We start from the raw sequence: 20,355 nt of genomic DNA, 5'->3' as shown, positions 1-20,355 counted from the left end.
TAACTTTTTTTTTACCTTTCCTTGACTAAGCAGTGACAGGACATGTCTGCTGACTCGGCCAAAAAAAATAAAAAATACCGTGTGTGAAGGCGCTGGAGTATTTTCAGTCTGTGCTTAGTTTTCCATAACTCAATGTTAGTACTATAAATTTAAACAAATCGCTGCTTCTGCACTCACATATGCAGCAGTATCGAGCTCTCCTTGAAGAAATTATTTAAGGTCAATGATGTTCTGTGCCATCATTAGCTCTGTCAATCTGTACAATTCTGTCCAGCATTGCCATGCCCGCAGAGCTCTACTCCGCCTGTAGAGTTTTTCCTGCAGGGCATGTCGTGTTAACGTCAGTCCACCGGTTTGCCGGCGGGTATGTTTACACGAACCACTCGACTCCCTCACCTGTCACCAACAAAAAGGCCAGAGTTTTGACCCAGATACATACAAGCCCCGCACCAGCGGCCGGTCCAGCTCCCTGCACCAGGAAAACCAATCACGGACTCTAGTCCAGACTCTGGCTTCAGTGCCAAAGCCAATCATTTCAGCAGCAAGACAGCTCCTCACTGAATCTCCTCTACTTTCATTATACTGAGCCCGAAGAGAGACTGTGAAGGGAGGGACAGAGAAAGAAAGAGAGGGGGAAAAGGAAAGGGAAGGAGAGGAGAGTCAAATTAAAAGACTCCCATAGCCCCATACTCCAAACACATATTTAATTCAGTGATTGATTTGTTCATTAAAATACATCCCAAACCTAATTATTCCATCAATAATCCAAAAACCTAATGAAAAAAAGCACAGTACTATATGTGTATGTGTGTATGAGAGTGTGAAGGGGACAGAAAGTTTCAGTTAGTGAGCGATAAAGTAAGACAGCAGGAGACAGAAAGAGGGAGAACGCACACACACATAGGTTAGTGCAGCTAAGGACACAGCATTATACTATCAACATTATCCTCACCACAATTCAGTTTAACCAGTTGAGGATTTGAGGCTGAGGTTCCGCCTCATTAGGACCAGCTTTTGGTCTCCATGAGGACGACTGGTCCTGACAAGGTCAGTGTTTATGCCAGAAAAAGCACTAAATACAAGCACACACATGTGTGGCCTGATATGGGTGATGTATCAGGAGACGTGGGGAAAGGTTTGACCTCTGTTGACCCCGGGCACACGGCCGCCATGGAAACAGAGGAAAAAGAGCAGCTCTGTTAAAGGAAAGAGAAACTGGGGTAAAGGGAAGGGAGGAGGAAGAAAGGTAGGGGAGGGAAACAAAAAGTGGGGAGTACATGATGGTGGAAATTAAAATGAATTGAGAAAAATTACCATTAAGAAGAGAAAATGTATGTGTATGTGAGAAAAAGGGAAACGTGTGGGAGAGGAAACAATGTAAAGAACAGGTGAGGAAAGAAAAGAATAGGAAAGGATAAAAGGTGGTGAAAAGGGGGATAAAGAAAGATTGAGAATAAATTAAAAAACCATTCACACAGATCGAAAGAGACCCATGTGTCCTGCTTTACGTCAGTGAGTCCGTGTGTGTGTGTGTGTGTGTGTGGCAGTAAGAGTAGGGCAGCCCTGAGTGTAGCTTTAGATTAATGGGGGCCATTATCTCAATGCCCAAAACACTCAGTGATGAAGAGTCACTGCCATGGCGACAGGCCTCGGCCAATCAATTTGCAGCACAGCGGTCAACTGCCCGGGTCAGAGCCCACATGCGGCTGCTGTTTATGCTGTTGCTGCGGTGAGGACCCGGCAAACTCCCGTCCCACGGACACCGTGGTGAAAGTGGGACACACACCTGGCGGTTTTGCTTCAAATATATCGCAAATTTGGCGACAGAAAACCCACTTTCGCGTGAACTTCTGGTAAGATTTAAAGTCCAACTGTGCATAGGTACGACCTGAAAAGGTTAGCGTACGTACGAAATACAGAAAGTGTTTACTTTTGGGGCGTTTTGAGTAATTTACAGATTCTGAAAATGTGACTTCTCATTTATAAAACCATGCATAAGCACGTCCTATGCCAGTTTCCCTACATAAATCGCAATTCACTCGCAAGTCAGTGCAGCTTGTAAAAGGGTTGTTTGTCAAATCAACTATCTTTGGTTACTGCTTTGACAGAGAAACTCCAAATGGCAACAATCACATACTGCGCCTTTAATAATACACCTAAAAACAGGCTGATGAAAACCGTTTCTGAATTCAAGGGCCATTTCTAAAATCCACTGTCCTGTATGCAAAGTGAAGACGCACCTTCAAGGACCAAGTTTCAGTGTTCAAGGTTATCTTTGGTCCTCCACAATGGGGACTTTGTTATGCAGCAGGGGTTCACAGAAGACAACAATACAAAAGGACGACGACAACAACAGTAAATCACGTAACTAGTGCAAGGGGATGGAAATTAATACCAAGTACAAATATGCAAGAGTGCGAGTGCAATTTCCATTCAGCATGTCGACAGCACTTGGGATGAAAGACACGGGGTCTCCTTGTCGGCAGAGGAGACGTCCTGCAATGACAGCTTTTGAGCGGCCATTTTATGGACAATTTGTGACAGATGCCAATGAAGATTCATTTTGCCTGCTGCTGGAAAATCACTCATTTATACGGCAGCGTTGATGGACACAGAGCCCAAGTGGAAAACACCATCCGGTGGGTGCATGTCTGAATCCAAACCACACGAGAGTGACCCCAATGTTGCCCTTTGACTTTGACGCCACACACTTGAATCATCCTTGAATTCCAGAATCAGCGATGGTACCTTTTCTGTTCGGATGTCAGGAACTGTCTCGGTTCTCCTCGGATCTGAGCTGTCTTCGATAAAATCCTTGAACTCGTCACTGACTGCGGAGGTTCCGTCGCCGGACGTCTCACCTGATAATCAAAACTCTCCGCAACAGTCTCACCAGCTGATGGATGTGCTGTGACAAACCACGTTGCCTTGGAGGGTAAGTCACCAATCTCATGAGAGATTATTGCACTCACGCTTGTTCATTTCATCGCTCACCAGCTCCCGCAGCTCTGATTGCAGGTACTTGTAGTTAACCGTTTCCGAACAATATTCTGCCGGTTATTTTCATGTGAATGGCGAAAGATTTTTCTTCATAAGAATGATTGTGTTGGACATTAGCGGGCCCCCGGCACACCTCATTATACTTTCCATAATAATTGTGTTTACATTCTTCCATTCACTCTGTGGTGCAGAGTGATGATGGGGAGGTTTCTGTTGTCTCACTTATGAATAGAAGACTTTGGAGAGCAGTTATCAACGGCAAAGTAATGGTGTTTACTTGGGTTTGACTCAGGTTGTGAGGGAGAGTGATGATAGCGGGTAGCAGAGAGGTTTGTCTGTGTTTACAGTCTGATGTGACGAAAAATGATCAAATTACAGAGGCATTCATCACTTTGTTTTCACGATAAACAACATGAAAGCCTGTTTGGAGGAGACCAGACTCCTTCAGGTATCTATATACACATCAACATATCTTAGGAATATGATGCACTGTTATGGATTAGGCTACACGGAGACAAATAGACAAATAGATTCACATATGAGTGAAGCAGTTTTCATTTCATTAATGTTTACATCTTTACACGGCATCAATTCACATATTTGCACAGTTTTTGAATCTCATTTCATCACATTAATGAACTGAGTTCACAATCTGAACATTTTCTGATTGATATTGACCAACTATTGCTTATTTTTTTGTTTTGATTGCATGGTGACAATTTAATCCTGTGATTTTTCTGTTTAGGAATAAGGAAATAACGTCACTCATAAGAATTACTCTAGTCTATCATTAGTCTAAGAATAGAATGGGGACTGGTTGGGACCCACAGATTCAAAAATGTACAATATTTCAGTAAATTCATGGTAAATCACTGGCTTCGAGTTGAATTAGCACTTCTGCAGTAAATCAGAGAGTGCATATGTAGAGCCAATCGTGTATTTGTCAGATTCTGTCCTGTTCTCAGTCTGTTATTGTGTCTGTAAATCACAAGAATCAGCTCACTGCAACTTCACAATAGTGTGATTTAGCAGTCATTTTCTGTATAAACACACAATTTAACTATGACTGTTGTATTACAAGGGTGGAAGTAGAAAAGAAACTGTTCAATTATGCACAAATTTGCCCTTTTTTTTGTGGGTCCCAAGGAATTTGTTGCCTGGAAAGGTTTGCGTTAATTTGCTATTACATTTGAAATAAGACGGTATCTATGAAATATTATGACCATATAATTTCCATGTTATTACTGAAGTGTAATGATCACTGTTATATACCTGCCTTTCAGTGAGACTCAGTGTAAATGCAAAGCTCAAGGCGGCAGCTGGATAAACTGAGATTACAACAAAGAACGGGACACAAAAGCTACAAGAAAACTCCTCGGCCTTTGATGCGTCATTTTATGGCCTTTGGCTCGACTGTGAAGATCTTTGCTCTTTTCATACCCTTTTCATCACCCTGTCCTCCTGTCATACGTGGACTTTTACAAACCGATTGAAAGCATGTGGTGAATTATTCTCCCCCCTTTTTGTGAGGAAAATTGTGTGTGTGTGTGTGTGTGTGTCTTCGTTCCCCTGGAAGGACAAGTTTCCTTTTGTTACCTCGAGAGTGGAAAAAAAGATTGCTCAGAAGCGAACCTAAGAGACTATCTTTTCTTTTTTGCGTGACTGAATGGCCTCGCTGCTCAGAAACAAATGAAAACAGTGATACAAGACAGCTCAAGATATAAACCTTTAAGTCCCATGTGAGAGTTTAACGAGCAGATAGCTTTGACTTATTAATGAGAAAGATGGCGGCATTATTGGAAAGGGCAAGTCTTTCTGAGGCTGTGTGAATGCAGTCTCTAAATGATCAATCAATCTATCAATATCAATCAAACAATCAGTCAAACGGAATCATCCACACGAGTGAATCGCAGTTATTCCTATCAATCACGGCCAATTGACTGGATTGGACGTCAGAGTGAAGAGTGGTTCCAGGACAGTGGTGAATAATCCTCTCCCCTGCTCCTCCTCACTTACAGAACCGCCAGGAAACTGACACTTCCCCTCCTGCTGTCGCCACAGGTGAAATCGAATCCAATTAAGGCCAATAAGTACCTGCTTAAGTAACCCGCTCCTCAAGCTCTCGAGGATCATCCATCACAGGGGGAACGGAAAGGGTTAAGCTCTGCCACACCGAACGCCCCGGTCCATGAAACTGACACGCTCGTCACCGAATCAGACAATCAGAACAAGAGAATATATCGTCTTTGACTTGGATCAAAACAACTCACTGTCAAGAGTCTGACTGATGTAAAAGAGAATCTGTTACAAGAAGGAAATGATCTGCACATGAAGGTTGTTTTTTTTTTTTTTAAATGGTACTAAGGTTTGGAGGTGAACGAGGAGTGAGATGTCGTAAAGCTGAATTATTAGGGAAGAAATACGTAACTGCACATTTACTGATAGATTATTGCACATTTACTGATAGTTTCAGTGCAGCATCTGTTTTATCCAAGGATATTGCCGCTGTCATGCTTTTAAAACTGATGCAAAACTAACATCAGTTAACTAACTAACACCAATGGATGCTACTGTTACAAAACAATCATTAGAAAATGATAGAAAACAATGAATAGGAGCTTTTGCGATTTCAAAGAGACCGACTACAAAATGAGCCACCATTTAAAGGAATTAGTGACCTCTACTGGTGAGACTACAGATTGCAACAACTGAGGACCCTTCCCCTTTTCTTCAGTTCATGCAAAATGCATGCTTTGGCTGGTTTGTCCTTTCAGGCTGCCGTAGAAACATGGCGGCTACCTTAAAGCGAGGCCCTTGCCTGAAGTGCATAAGGTCTCTTTTAAGGCTCCAATTATAGACAAAGATAGCCAATAAACCCTCCTAGATATTACACTGCGACACAGGTCGTTCTAGATGACATCAAAGATCAGTTTAACTACAGCATTAAAAGTGGCAAAGTGAGTTTTTGGTTGAAAAAGATCACAGATTTACACCCGTGAAATGAAGAACCTATATCTGGGGGAACGAATCCAGATAATCGTCTGTCATCTGCACCGAGCCACAAACAGCAAATGTTTCAGATGACAAATGCATGACATGCAAACGTCAAATGGGGAAAAACCTTTTAGCAGCTCAGATGCAACAGATACAGATCATTTATGGGAGCTCAAATCATCCTGCACGCTCTCATATCTATTTGCGGGGATCAAATGAACGCCACAACTGTCGGAACAACACGGTTCGCGGTCCCTAGGGGCAGAGCTCTCACTAATTATGGCATCATTTTGTGTGTAATTACGTAATTTCTTGTCAATTTAGCTGCCATCATCACAGGGGGGGCATTTATGGCAATTATACTTAGCTTTTTGACAAATGTAAATGACATGAAGTGAAAGTGAGCTGCCCTCAGCGAGTGGTCAGTACAATAAACTGGACAAAAACCTCTTCTGGTTAAGCTTTGTAATTGCCCAATTTGTCCTCATTTTTTTTTTTATTTCACGCATTTCCTAACGACATTTAGCAACAGCAAAGACCACATACTGCATATTCATAATACTAATTAGCAAACTGATGAAGTCAGACAGCGTCAACAAACCACAACTGATTAAAAAAGTATTCAACATAGTTTTTTTTTTAAATGGCGTCACGCTGATACGGGGGAAACTTTTCCTGCTACATCACAGCATATGTCTGCCTGCACAGCATGTGGAGCACCAGCAGCCCCGCAGCCTCCTGCCATCCTCTACTTATGACTCACACAAGTTCAATCACACCAGACCGGGCTGCCTGCCTTCATTTGCAAACAAAACACACATGTTATTTGTGTACGCGAGTGCACACACAATACGTTTCAAGCCTCGCTGCTCCCCGAGCGACTCGCGGGCGCAGATTTTGTTTGAGTTGCAAATAATGGACGGTAATTAGTTCACTTTGTGCGTGTCGTCACTCGTTTCTTGACGGAATAATTCGCCTCTGGGAGTAGAGCGCCGGCTTGACGACGTCACATTACCGTGAGGGAGGTCGTGGAAATGATCAACGTGTCAAGCGCAACGGGGTAATTAGGATCAACGGGGGCAAATTTTGAGTTATTTTTACAAGAGTCGCCAGCAACAGCCACTAAAAAAAAACTCTGCATTTGTCCTGAAAATGATAGGCTTTCAAATATTCATCTGCTTCTTTGCGAGAAAACAATTTGCATAATCTGTTGCACGTCCCCCCTAAAGCCCGTATCTATAATAACACATTATAAACATATAAAGCATCCCGTTGCATCTTTAAATTCTATATAATCAGAGTTGTAAGCACTTACACCAAGTCATCATTAGGCCAGTAATGTGGCATATATTTATAACAATTCATACAAATTCAATAATGTGCAATATATGCATTTTTATGTTGTTCTGTTTGGATGACTCTTAAATCTTAAAGCAGACTTTTAGTGAGTGCTTATAGTGACTTATAACCGACTTGTAATGAATTATATTTATTTAAGCCCCGTGGACACTTACAGTGATTTATAATCACATTATATCACACAATAATGTATCGCGGCGACGGAGGGGGATTTTTAATACTGTGCAAATCTTTGCCTTATAGTGTGTGAGGAATTCACAAAATATACAAATAAAGGTCATGATATTAAGAAATTAAAAACAAGTGAGTACACAAAATTAAAGAGTAAAATTTAACTGACGCTGGTTATTAAGCTCTATCACAGCTTCACTGAATGTGCTACTTATATAAAACTTGTCATAACACCACCACTAAGCCTGGACGGCAACATAGAAAACCTGAGTATGGAAAGGTCACACAGATTTCGGACAGAATAAAAAAAAGGCCACAAACCGCAAAGCAATTGAACCTACGAAACCCTTCCTCACACACACACACACACACACACACACACACACACACTACAGTAAACGCAGCACCAGAAATCAGCTCGGCCGTGTTGACTCACCTTGGCGATCTGGACACACCAGTTGAGCAGCAGCTGCGAGCCAATGTTGTCCTTGTGCTCGTGCACGTAGTCGAGGAGGCAGCCGTGCGGCATGAGCTGCGTCACCAGCTGGATGGTGGGGCTCAGGCAGACGCCCAGCAGACGCACCAGGTGGGGGTGTTCCACGCTGGCCATGATCAGGGCCTCCTGGGTGAGATGGGGGGGAGGAAGACAAGAGAGGGACTAAGAAGACTTTCATGCCTCCAAATGACTGGAGCTGGTGTTGTAAAAACGTTGCACAGTTTGATGCCTTATCAATACTTATGTCCGTGTTGGATCCTTGTTCAAAGGCATGAGATATAAGCATTACAGAGTAGAGTTACATTAAAAAGTCAATGTCATTGAAGGGATCAGTTCAATGAGATCAGCCTTGTTAGACAGCCTTTTCCACCTGGAAACTAGAGTTTGTAAATGTCGGAAACAGCTCAGATCCGAGCAGAGCTGAACACCAAACATGAACAAGAAGATGTCAACAGTTGGAGCATCCTCCATCCTTCTGCCTGTGAATCCCAGACTTATGGCATATATCTGGTTTTGGAGAAAAGGGGGAGAGGGCAGAGACGTCATGCCAAAATGTCTGGCGCCGTCCTCTGCTGATACCTCGAGTCGACCTTGGGGAGGACTGCGTGGTTGAGTTATCGATCCTCTGCCCCAGTGACGTTAGGTTCAACAAAGATACAATGAGGAAGACTCTGGAGACAAATTACGAGTGCCAGGGTTACACAGAGGCCTTTGTGATTTGTCAGTTTCAGCTGGTCTATACTGAGTTGATAGGGATGTGCTTAGGAATGTAAGTTGCTTATATAAAGGTTTTTCCAGCACCAAACTCCATAGAGACCATAGAGAAAATCTGTGTTTTTAGCTGGCATGGACATGGGAGCCTCTGGTCTACTGCTGCTTTGTTTGGTGACACTTAAGTAAGTAAGAGAAGGAGAGACCATTTTTACCACATTCCCAAACATCCCGAGGGAAGGTGGAGGTGCGTTAGAAGATATTATAAGGGTCAGTTGTATTCATTTTGTCTAATTCTGGGATATGCTGCTCAATGTCCGAGGATTTAAAGAGTGCAGTGAACTCCACGGTGGTGTAAACAAAGGGAGTCACCTCTACATTTGATCTCTTTTTCCATTGAATAACACCACGCTGTATTCCAAAGACTTCCTCATGGAGGTGGAGCCGGATGCATAAATTAAGACATCCACAGCATCTGTCCACGGAGCATTCCCAGAGCGGAGAAAAGAGCCTGCAGAAACATCTCTTCATCTGATGCTTTTCATCTCATTTTTCAACTCGCGCAGAGGTTCTTAAATGTTGCACCAGTGCAAATCAAAACATCCCAAAAATATATATATATACAGAAAAGAAGGCTTATGATTCCTGATGCTGTCTAATAAAAAACAGAGTGTCTGATTTCATGAGCTACTTTTCTTTTTTTTTTTTACACGTCTGGTTTGAGTCAGCGTGCAAATGCGTTTTATGGCTTCACTATCTCTCTCTCTCTCTATCTCTCTCTCTCTCTCTCTCTATCTCTCTCTCTCTCTCTTTCTCAGCAGCAGATGAGCATGGCGATTTGAGCGGCCGAGGCTCAACGTCGGGTAATTGTTATTGCGGAGCCGTGAGTGGAAGCATGTGCGCCGGTGATGAAGCGTTACGACGGGCGTATATACGCAGAAGCTCCACTCGGAGTTAAAAACACTCACTTCAGTCATTCTCATCCTCTAACCCCCCCCCCACACACAAACACACACATTCTCTCTGTGGCATACAGCAAATGGTCATGCTGGTGTATATCCAGGCCTGGCCCCTGGGGCAAGATGATAGATAGATGAGGTGCCTTTTTTAAATTTAGATACTAAAGAATGAGCTTTTAAGGGGAGCAGTGGTGGCGGTGGTTGCGGTGGTGGTACTGTGGGTGTGAGTAGATTAATTCCAAAGAGGAGAGGCTGGGCCATAGGCCACGGAACAGCTTGTGGCACATCAGTGAACTGATTTACACAGAGCCTTGCAGCAGCTTAGTAGTGCCACTACATCTCCTCCTTCATAAAACCACCTGCTTCCCTCTCCAACGGCTGCACGTTACACGACTCCGGCCTCATCTACGCAGCTCTCACAACAAGGATGATGAAGGGGAGGAAAGGAAAGGAAAGAAGGGAAGTGGAAAATAATAATCCAGTTCAATTTAGTCTGTTTAGAAATGAACTTCCTTGTTTTCAGGGGCATGAAAATAAGAGATTGGGCTATAGTAACAACCATTTACACGGACACCAACTGGAATGACCAGTGGCATAAATTTGATCAGTAATTCTGATTGGACTGTTCACATTAAGCAGATTTATTCTGCTCAGGCTTCAATTCCAATTATTATGTCCACGTAAACATAGCTAGTGTTGAGTAGTAACTTATTTGCTACAGCTGTCAATTACGATTACTTTTTAATATTCACTGTCGTTTAGTAGTTAATAATTATATATGGTTTGTGCTAGCAGTTTCTAAAAGCTCAGAAGATGCACTCCAAACCCAATGTGTGGTTATTACGGTAATTTCACCGTAATACACTATTTTAACATGCAGTAAATTGTAAATAACTGCCAGATATTGAAAGTCATTCTGAAAAAATGGGCAAAAGCACTTACCCACAGGACATTTTCTGGCCCTTTAATGGTTAAAATAACACATTTTGAGGCTTAGTCGTCAAAAGGTCAACAATGTAAAGTGACTCTCACCAGTGTATCTTGATTGAGAATCAAATGAATGCAAAGAAAGTTACTTATTATGCATTTGACTTTTAGTTTGGTTGATTATTTCAAATCTAAAGAAGCGCAAAAAGCCCGAGGTAACATGATGTCTGCTTGAGAAATGTAAAAGCAACTCTAAAACAGTTACTATGTGGAACACCCAACTTGAAACTAGCTTCACAGTCGAGCACCATCTGAGTTTGCTTAGCTTAGTTAGCTTTTGAGAGAGTACCATTTAAAGGAGTAATAACATGTAATTAGTGACAATTCCTGAGCAGCTTACTCTTCAGCAAGTGAAGAGTAAGCATTTTTATTCACACCTGTGATCCCAGGGAGTTGTAAACTACGTTGGGCTAAATTCTAGCTCTTGCTTTCTACTCTTGGGGCTAAATGCTACATGGAGATGTGTGGAACTTGTGTGTGTGTGTGTGTGTGTGTTTTGGTTTCTCTCTCATCTCCCTCCGCGCTGACCTCCATTACTGCCGGGTGACCCTTCGTCTACGTCTTACTCCCTTGCTCACTTTCCATGACACACACACACACTCTACAAGCTAGGTGATAGACTGACACAGCGCTGTGTGCGAGCACGTGTGTGTGTGTGTGTGTGTGCATGAGAACACACTTAATGAGAACATTATTAGCCCTTTGCATTTCACATATCACTCACTCACTCGCTCGCTCACATATTTGCCGACACAAGCATATCAGCTCACACGTGAGTGAGGCCACCGCCGCCACCTGGGGAGCCGGTTGTTGTAAAGTGTGTGTTGTTTGATTATCTATGTGTGTGTGGATTTCCAGAGTGTGTTTGGAGCTGGCACTCCAGTGGCCGCTTTCCCAGTGGTGAGGCGTGAGCCTGCCTTTAGATTGCTGTTTAACAAGCCGGCAGACAGAGCATATTGGCTCTGGATGGACAGAGACCCCCACTGGGAAAAGTGGAGAGAGGAGAGGGAGGAGGGGGAGATGGTCGAAAGGAAGATAACGCAGAGGTAAAGGAGTGAGGAGAGGAGAAAAGGCGGAAAATCACAGCTGCGTCATGGTCACCTCATTTACTATACTGAGAGTTTTTCAACAATAAACATATCCAGTATGGAAACAGGCTGCTAATTTCAGAAGTCGATAAGTCTCGCATGTGTGAAAGTGACTTAAAATGCAAATAAAAGCGTGATTTAGATGTGTGTGTGTTTTTTTTTTTAAAGGCGGTGATTTTTAGGCTGCAACAACACACATTTTGATTCACAAACTCGAAGATTATCTTTTTCTGTTGTCGATTTAATTGGAAAATGTTTCCGGAAATTGCTCAGCAACACTGCAGATAATAACAGTTGAGAGGAGTGAATTCAGTGTATTCAGGCTTCTAATCTGTTCCTTTCATACTTTAATCAAATAAAACCATCAGAGCAGGAAAAATAGAGGGAACTCCTGTTGTTGTATTCTAACTGGAATTACAAAAGAAGAAAATATGAAGTCATGTCATGCATGCTCAACTAGATAAGGTAATAATAAAATAAAGCGGAGACAAGTTATATGTGTGAATCTCCCATAGCGCTCCTCCTTCACTCTTAGATTCCAATAAAGTCTTGTCTCACATAAACAAGTGGCTTTATTTAATGGGAGTCCCGTTCAATACATGTCTGTCTGAATGGCAGAGTTCACTTTATTATGAGCTCCAATTGAGATGGTTCTCTCATAAGAGTTTACTGCAGAACACACCATTTAAACCACTCCGTCTCCTCGTTGACAAATACACACAAAAAAGCAGATGCAAGTAGTTGCAGGACAAATACTCACATCCATGAACTCAACGTTGGCTTTGGGACCGGTGGCCTCATTGAGGATTTTGATGGCCACAGGGATCTTCACCGTCTCACCTTCTGGGACCCAGATGCCCTGAAAAAACACACAACCAAACATCGTTTTACGTCAACTTTTACTTTTTTTCCCTATTGTATTATGTGTCCATATAGTTAAGGAAGTTGACTGAGAGATTAGAAATGGGTAGGACCAGATAAGTTTATACTTCCTCTTACTTCTTTTCAGACATGTAATCTTAAGTGGTCTGAATTTGCTCTATGAAAGGAAAAAAAAATAAAATAAAACAGCATGAATTCTAAGATTTCAATTCTAATCTTAGAGTTTGACGTGGCTAGCTCAAACATGCTAGGACAAGTTTGTTGAATGCGTAGACTAGCCTTTTTTTCCCCAAAATGGCCGACTTCTGGGTGGGCGGAGCTAATTGAAATACATTGGAAATTTGTTTGGAATCATAAGAACAACAAGCGTACCAAGTTTGGTTAAAATCAGAACAACTATGTGCAACTTAGTCACGATAGAAAAACCCTAAGACTTTGGGAGTCTACCTCTGCGTGTACGTCGCCATCTAGTGTAACGGAGGTCATGACACACTTCATTCAATAAATCAATTCCCCACTACTGCTTACATACTAGGACAAGGACAGAAATCTAATAAATGGCAAAGTGACTAAAATTTACACCCCAGACTTACCTACTGCCTGTGTGTGTGTGTGTGTGTGTGTAAGCATGCCATGTGAGACACTGTACGAAACTAAAAATAACATAAAAAAAATTCCGAGCTGTGCTCATTCTCAGGAGAGTCTAAACACCTTCAATAAAATGACAAGGAATAAAATTAGTACACATTAGGATTTTATTCACTTTACTAAATCCAATCACCTGCTACAAGCAAAGAAGCTGCGGATCATAATACGGTTATAAATTGATGGCAGGCGGAATATGCAAATTAATTGTAATAAAATATAGCTATAAAACTACAAGGCAGCCCGTCAATAGTGCTACTGAGAAGAATTTAAAGCCGCTGGTAGACAGTGCAGTGTTTATTCAATGAGTATGAGGTTTTTTGGGGTATGAATAATTTTGCCAAGGGCAGTGAATTTGGCAAGCGAACGGCTCTTTCTCTTCCAGATCCTTGAGCAGCCCTTGAGCAGACTCACATCTGTCAGGAAACACTGATATAAAGGGAATGTTTATTCTTGTTGTTTTAGGTTGTCAAGCAGCGCTCTGCCGGGGAGAGGGCAGAGCGTGTGAGCTTGAGTGTCGTCTTCACCACTGAGCTGACGTTTGATTTATCATCGGGGGGCTGTATAATTGAAGGAGGACACACACACACACACACACACACACACACAGCGGCAGGCTCGTGGAGATGCGCACACTGACCTTGTAGACGGTTCCAAAAGCTCCCGAACCCAGAATCTTGACCCTCTTCAGCTCAGTCTCTTTCAGGATCCGCAGCTGAGCCTGATTGGGTGCAGTTCCACTGGGGGTCAGAGGCTCCACCAGCTGAAAACACACAACACACACATATATTAGATATAGAGGGGTCAATCTCTTCTTGAAGGACAATTTAATACATATCTATACATGGGCTATAAGCTATTGAGGGAATGTTTTTAATTACTCTTCTGGAGCAAGTGGATTTGATATGGTGCGTAACCAAATGACAATATAATAAGATACTGCCTGATGTGATACAGTACGATATAATAAAATAACAATTAATATGATTTGACATAACATATAATATTGTACGATAAAGTACGATATGGTATGACCCAGTTTGATACAGTAAAATAGAAGACACTACAATATGATTAGACTTGAAATTATTCTATATGAATCCGTACGACACATAAAATAAGATACAATGCCATGTGATCGGATATGCTTTCATTTGGTTCAGTATTACTCTATTCTATAAACAATTATTTGTATCTTTGTATCCACTGTGCTGTTTTGCTTAAAATCTGCACCACAGCTTCACAGTGACCAGTATACCACCAACACTTGAGGCCTATAATGTATGAGCAAACATTTTTGACATTGTAAATATAAAGTTCAGTCCGCCTGACACGACGTGCACATAAAATCAAAATAACAGAGCATTTCAAGGACATCCGGTTTCTCATTTTATAACGTCTAAGTGCATGAGCCAAATCATGGCTCGCAAAGTTAAGAGAAGAAGTTAACACGACAATGAGATATAAAATAAACGCGGAATCTGGGAGTCTTCCACAAGACTTTTTAAGGCAACGGAATCAAGACGTATCAACACAGCACAGCTACTAGCACATGAAAGACATATTTGACAGATTGGTTCAGAGCACATTTAGATCATCATGGTCTGCTTCAAACTGAGTGATGCGACCAAAAACTTTTCTAGACGTTTCTAAACAGTTAATGTTGATAACTATGAAAAACAACATGGCTGAGAGCTCTTGCTTGCAGTTGAAGGCATCAAGTGAATGTGGATTTAAAAATCTGTATGGACAGAAAGTGACAAAACACTCACATATGGGAGGCAGAGCTTTCAGCTCCCACTTTGTGTCTAGGAGGCAGACACTCTCCCTATATTTAAAGTTCAACTTAAAACTTTCCATGCTGCAATGGGCTTAGACCTTCAACACCACAGCTCAAATATTAACTATAACTATCATATAGCTACTCATTACTGCTAACGCTAATATTATCCTCATCCACCCATTTATCAATGGCTTGTCCTTTTCTAAGGGTGAGATGAGGAGCTGGAACTAATTCCAGATGGTGTTGGTGGAAGAGGCATGATGTCATTAATGACATCATTATTGATATTCAAAATTATCCTGGTCTCCATCTTCTTCTCTTTCCACTCTTTTTTTGCTTGTAATCTGCTGAACTTGACACAGACAGCACGTCTGTCCATCCAGAGTTTGTCCTCTATCGATGTGCGGGTCTAAGGATACTTGCGTGAGGGTCTAAGGATACTTGGTATAAGTCTGCGCACAGCGCGCGCAGACTCATGTGTGAACTGAATTTCCGTCCCACTGGTAGGTGGAGTATAAGCCGCGCTCACCAAGCAGAAAAAAGATTTCGACAAGAGAGGAAGACGTCGCCAAGGATAGTCATCCAATCCTTGACCTGGTGACCACCGAAACCGGCTTACACCCCGACTCCCCTGCCCCATGGACTTTTCAGCTGTAAACTTTCCCAGTGTCCAGACTTGTACCACCACCCGATGGTGAAGTGGGATACTACAGGACCCTGACGCACGAGTGTACCAGGGTCCGCGATTACGTGCAATGCACAGCATTGGCGTGGAAGTATACCAGGGCCTTAAAGCCCTTTGAGGCAAATTGTGTTAGTGATGTTGGGCTATATAAATAAAATTGACTTGACACACACATATTTATATACTGTATATAAGGTTTTTGAGAATAAGTATCCTTCTGAAGACCTCTTGAAGCAAGTCGGGTCCAAAAAATGACAAGAACTCATTCATGCTTTTCTTTTGTCAGGTTGACGTGATTTTTCAGCGCACACACACACACACAATTTTCAACTTTTATGAAAGACTAATAATAATAATAATAATACTTCACATCCAGGGGTGTGAACTTGAAGTACTGTCAAAACTGGCAGCCATTAGAGTGGGCTGCCGCCCTCCGCCGCGTGCCCACCCCACTAAACAATCGCAGCTTTTGGTGTCAGCTGCTATCACAGCTGACAGAGAGTAGCAGCTCCACCAGCTGTGCACATACAAAACAAATTCCAATTCAAGGTTATGACAAGCCTCCTCCACGCTGCCTGGCTGCCAGTAACAGCTGACACTGAGCTGAGTCCCAGCAGCTGGCCGGCCACCCGCCTCACCATCAGCCGCCCAACAAAGCCTTGGCTGCTAAATATAAAGAGCAGGAACTGGCACCTGTAACTGAGCTGCTGATAGATCTGAGCCAGAGGGAGGAACACAAAAATACACACACACACTCTCTGACCACTTTATTAGAAACACAGGACACTGAATAAAGTGCTTCCATTCTGCCTCAAGGTTTAATTTGACGTTATTTAACCTTTATTTAACCAGGGACGACTCCCACTGACGGTAAGAAAGTCATTTTCAAGGCAGGCACCGGCGCAGTAATTCCAACAACTTACGCAACTAAAACAATAACATGTAAATGAATCTGCATCCAGTTGTTTTTATTCGGATTTCAAAAGCATTTAGTGCAATTAACTCTCTAAGGTTCAAGTCCTTCTGCAGCTCATTCCATGCTGCATGTGTCAAGTATACACACACAAAGCTGATTTCCAGGTTCTGTTCAGACGTTTGGAACATTATTTATGAGAAATATACTGTTCCATTGCAATTTTTCCCTTAAAGATATTGCAATTCCATTTGCTTTCTAAATATAAGTCTAGCTTCAGGAACAGAGTCTGTTTTATTGCCAAGGACTTTGAGATGTTTACTGTAAAACATAATGGAGCACTGCCGCTTGAGATCAAAAAAAACAAACATGTGATATTGATGGATTTAGGCATTGATTTGCAGTCATGTGATTGGCTGATTAGATATTGTGTTGAACAGGCCGTTGAACAGGCGTACCTAATAAAGCGGCCCCCGGTGAACGCACTCTTCATTTCCTCCAGCCAACCAGACGAGAGGACACGCTCAGAAAAATTGATAACATGTGCAGATTTGTGCTCATATCATTATCAAACACACACACGCACACACACACACACACACTATAAGTCAATGCCTCTGATCAATACATGTCTTAATGAGCCTATCAGCCCACCGGGTCCCTCTTTCGCTGCGGTTTATCAGCAGCATAATCACCCAGCTCAACCACGGTCGTCAAACAATATAATGAGACCATATATCAGTCGGTCAGCCACACCAGCACTTACTCAATGTGATATAAAACCATCAGCACAATGGGACCAGCGTTTGCTCCGGCAGGCCCGGTCCACAGAATGGATGACATTGCCCGCAGCGAGGCAATGACATGCCGTTTAATGGCTAGTGTTATTGCCGGGGCCTGGGGCGGCGGTGTAAGCCCGCTGGGATATCACTGCGGGGAGTGAGTGAGCGAGAAGACGATGCAAGACGGATGAGGGATGAATAAATACAAGGGGGAGTGAGAGAGATGACAGAAGTGGCTATGAGTGATTCTGTAATAGTGAAGCAGGTAGGGAAGAAAACCTCCATCCTAAGTTTAACTTTATTGTCCCAAATTTGGAGCGTTATATAAAAAAAAAACTACAACAGTTTAAAGAGAAAAACATGACATTCAATAAAGGTCAATTAAATTCAGTTAACAAGTTCATGTCATAATTTAAAATGATAGGTTGTAGTTAAAAAAATGTCTGTACGATTCAAGTTTTTAATGTTATCTGCGTCTCAGTATAGAGGTGCTTAGATCTCTTGATGCCTGGTGACAATACCAGCTTAAATTTTACACAAGATACCAACTGAAGTGTTTTATTTTTTTTAAGTTTAACAACTGGTTTCAATTTAATAGATTGTTTTCAAATTGAAATCACACTTCAAAACAACGTAATTAGCCAATCACAAGGACTACCGTTCAATTCTTCTAATTCAGATTGGTGGGTTTTCTATGGAAATAAGAACGTAACTGAGTCTGGCTGCTAAATAATCGACTGATATTAATCCATTAACATGACATGCACTGGTGACATGACGCTGATGATTATCCAGGATCCATTTGACACCTTCACACAGGCCTCCATGAAGTTGTTACCACAGCAGTGAATTTTAGCATCCGAAAAATGATGAAAACGAACCCCGTTGGACAACAAGATGAATCATGTTAAGTGGGTGAGTGCAGGTCCAAGGCCTCTAAACAGACTATTACATTACACAGAAACAGTCGTCGTTGACGTTATTTACTGGGAGAGGAGAGGAGAAGGACGGGCTCCGGTCACGTCCGTCACATCGCACCATCATATTTGGCCAAAGAGCACGTTTTGCATTAATGTGTTTGTGCAAACACCACAGGAAGGGGGCGAGAACGTGACGGCGCAGGTAAGGATGAGAAACGGAGCGACTCGGAGAGGCGGGGAGAGAGAGGGAGCTGGTGACGGAGTGGTAATAAGAGCAGATGGTAACCGGCTGTAGCTGTTATTGTCTCATTAGAATGAGGCCGAGGCAGACTGATGAGGAAGAAGGAGAGGAGACGAGAGGAGAGAGGAGACACGCAGCCTTCAAAACTCTCCCGAGCTCTCTCGCACTCACACACTCTCACCCCGACACTTTATTTACCAGCTAATAATGCACTGTGCCTCTGCCAAATGAGCTTCAGCGGTGGAGAGGATTCGGACGCTTCATTGGGCAAATATGCAGGATGTCGGAGCCTCGGGTCAGAATACATTCTTGGAATTATTGAGGTGCTGAATATGTAAACAGCGTCCTCGAACACAAAACGTGCTCTGCACACTTTAATGTTTGCGTTACGTATATAAAGCGCGGCATTTGTTTGGGCAGTCGCACGGAAATGAAGTGAAACGAGACCGCGGCGCCACCAGCGTTAGCCTAACAGCTATTACATGTAAATTAATAGCAACACAAACTCATCTCAGATTAGGAATAAGATAAGTAATTCAGACAGTGAAGTTATTCTTCACTTACAGAAACAGGGCTTTGCTTTATATTTCTTCACATTTTAAGTCCAGTTTCCAGTTGGACAGTGTCTTAGGTCGAATAGTTGTTGCTGCTTTCTTCTTCGGCGATTGTTCGCACTTCAGATAAGAAATAACAAATATAGTGCTGTGTGCACCAGGAGTGGTTTCACACGTCAGATAATTAAGACAACCAAATTATCTTGACAAATGTTTTTCTAAATATAACCAAAGAGCTAAAAGAGCAACAAAATCAAACTTTAAATCCAAAAACTTTGTGTCTAATCTCTGACTTTTGTGTTTTTACCTAATCTGATTCATTTTGTATAAAAACACCCAAAACCCAGTGCAACTATAGTGTACACTTCACTCCCTGCCTGTATTTCAGACTGACAGCACAAAAATCTGGTTATGATATTTACAATTCAGAATAATTTGATGTTTTTGAGATAATTAGAACTTGCTTGACAGTCGTGAACTAACGCTATAGATATCGCCTGAGGGGATCAATTTATTAGGTACACCAATCACACAACAGTAACTCAGCGCATTAAGGCATGAAGACCTGGTCAAGACGAGCCGCTGGATTTCAAATTGAGCATCAGAATGAGGAAGAAAGATGAACACGAGTATTTTAGAAACTGCTGATCTACTGGGATTCTCATGCACAACCATCCATCTCTCGTGTTTACAGAGAACGGTCTGAAAAAGAGAAAAATTCTCTGGGAGGAAACGTACACTTATTGATGCTGGAGGTCAGAGGAGAATCAACAGACTGGTCAAGATGATAGAAAGGCAACCACAACTCCAATAAACACCTGTTACAACCAAGGTTTAAAGAAGACCTTCTTCCTCTTCTTCTCCTCAACAGACATCATTAGGTGTACCTAATAAAGTGTATCTGCTATATCTGTTGTTTTACAGGCTGACCCTGTTATACAAGTGTGAAGTTTTCAAGTTTTATTTCTTTGATATTGAACATATTTGCTGTCTTTTGAATCACCAGGAAGTTACGTTACTGTAGTACGTTACTTATAAATACAGAGGCAGAATAATAACGTCAACAAAAACCACAGAAAGTTACGCACTGCAGCTTTAACTTAAACATGTAACGTGAGGTTCAGTTTGTCTGAACAATACTTGGCTGCACTACACTCGTTTAAACCTATCCACTATCCACAGCTG

General features: G+C 42.2%; 1 protein-coding gene across 1 annotated transcript in view; it reads right to left on the bottom strand.

Moving 5' to 3' along the window:
- Positions 1-20,355, bottom strand: part of LOC122765406 (receptor tyrosine-protein kinase erbB-4-like) — a 253,999-nt gene that overhangs the window by 25,137 nt on the left and 208,507 nt on the right. The window contains exons 19-21 of the mRNA XM_044019642.1: positions 13,933-14,055; positions 12,526-12,624; positions 7,961-8,146 (exon numbers count right to left, since the gene is read on the bottom strand). Coding sequence (XP_043875577.1) covers positions 7,961-8,146; positions 12,526-12,624; positions 13,933-14,055 — 408 coding nt within the window. The remainder of the gene's footprint in view (positions 1-7,960; positions 8,147-12,525; positions 12,625-13,932; positions 14,056-20,355) is intronic.

Source organism: Solea senegalensis, linkage group LG2, assembly GCF_019176455.1.
Source record: "Solea senegalensis isolate Sse05_10M linkage group LG2, IFAPA_SoseM_1, whole genome shotgun sequence".
Classification (NCBI taxonomy): Eukaryota; Metazoa; Chordata; class Actinopteri; order Pleuronectiformes; family Soleidae; genus Solea; species Solea senegalensis.
The sequence above is the reverse complement of the archived record's forward strand: the minus strand, read 5'-3'. Positions and strand labels throughout refer to the sequence as shown.